At 36.9% G+C, this 1,341-nt stretch overlaps 1 protein-coding gene across 1 annotated transcript; it reads left to right on the top strand.

Annotated features, from left to right (window-relative positions):
• Positions 1-229: 229 nt before the first annotated feature.
• LOC102659712 (uncharacterized) lies at positions 230-1,093 on the top strand. The gene is made up of 2 exons (XM_006601602.1): positions 230-565; positions 785-1,093. Exons 1-2 carry the CDS (start codon positions 230-232, stop codon positions 1,091-1,093), a joined length of 645 nt encoding a protein of 214 aa, XP_006601665.1.
• Positions 1,094-1,341: the final 248 nt, after the last annotated feature.

The following is a 1,341-nucleotide window of genomic DNA, read 5'->3' as shown; positions in this document are numbered from 1 at the left end:
GTGTTGTATTCCCATGGATGACATAGCTCAAGAGGTAAACTACATGGGAAATTAGCCCAGACCCAATTTCAGTGCAGGTGGATATTCAGGTTTTCAACATGATCCAAATTATAACCAACAACAAGGACAGTGGAGGTCTCACCCAGGAAATCAATTTAACAAGGACCAGGGTGGGCCATCTAATAGGCCTCAGCAACAAGGGCCTATCCTTTAAGAAAGGACGACCAAGATGGAGGAGACCCTTGCTCAGTTTATGCAGGTTTCTATGTCGAATCATAAGAGCACGGAGTCGGCTATCAGAAACCTTGAAATCCAGGTGGGACAGTTGGCCAAACAGTTAGCTGACAATTCTTCCAGCACCTTTGGAGCAAACACAGAGAAAAATCTGAAGGAAGAATACAAGTCTATACTGACCCACAACAGAAAAGCAGTCATGTTTGAAGATGAGGAGAAGATAGGTGATGATAAACAGCAACCAGTAATTGAACAAGGAGAGGAAGAAAAGGAAGAGGAAGAGGACCAGCTGAAGGAAAAACAAATAACTGATAAAGGCAAAGAAATAAATGTACAAGAAAAGGAAGGAAAAGAAAAAGAAAAGCAAAAAGAAAAAGAAAAAAATGAAAAAAATGAGAGAAAAGAAGAAGAAAAGAGGATCAAAAGTGAGCTTGCACTAGAGAAGAAAAAAGAGGTTATTCCATGTATAGGGAAGGAGGTGCCATATCCTTTGGTACCAACTGAAAAAGACAAGGAGTGACACCTAGCTCGATTGCTTGATATCTTCAAGAAATTGGAGATAACAATTCCCTTTGGAGAAGTCCTGCAGCAGATGTCACTCTACTCAAAGTTTTTGAAGGATATGCTAACTAAAAAGAGCAAGCACATTCATAGTGACACTATTATTGTGGAGGAAAATTGTAGTACAGTGATTCAACGAATCCTTCCACTGAAGCACAAAGATCCCAGGAATGTTACCATTCCTTACTCTATTGGTGCAATTTCTGTTGGTAAAGCTCTCATTGATTTGGGAGCCAACATTAACTTGATGCCACTCTCCATGTCTACGAGGATAGGAGAGTTGGAAATTCGGTCGTGATCTTATTTTTATTTTTATGACATTTTGAATTTTTTTTCTCATGGATAATATATTGTTCTGGTTGTATTTCGCTCTTTGCATTCTAAAGAAAGAAGTGAGTCCAAGAACAACATAACAAAAGTTTTTAATAACCCAAGAATCCAATGCCATTTTTTTTATTTTTTAACAATACAAAACAAATTTTCATCATTTATTAGATAGTTCAAACATATTTAAGTATGAAAAAAATTATAAATTTAAAAAATCAT

Source organism: Glycine max, chromosome 17 (assembly GCF_000004515.6).
Source record: "Glycine max cultivar Williams 82 chromosome 17, Glycine_max_v4.0, whole genome shotgun sequence".
NCBI lineage: Eukaryota > Viridiplantae > Streptophyta > Magnoliopsida > Fabales > Fabaceae > Glycine > Glycine max.
Note: the sequence above shows the minus strand (reverse complement) of the source record. Positions and strands in the feature narration are given on the sequence as shown.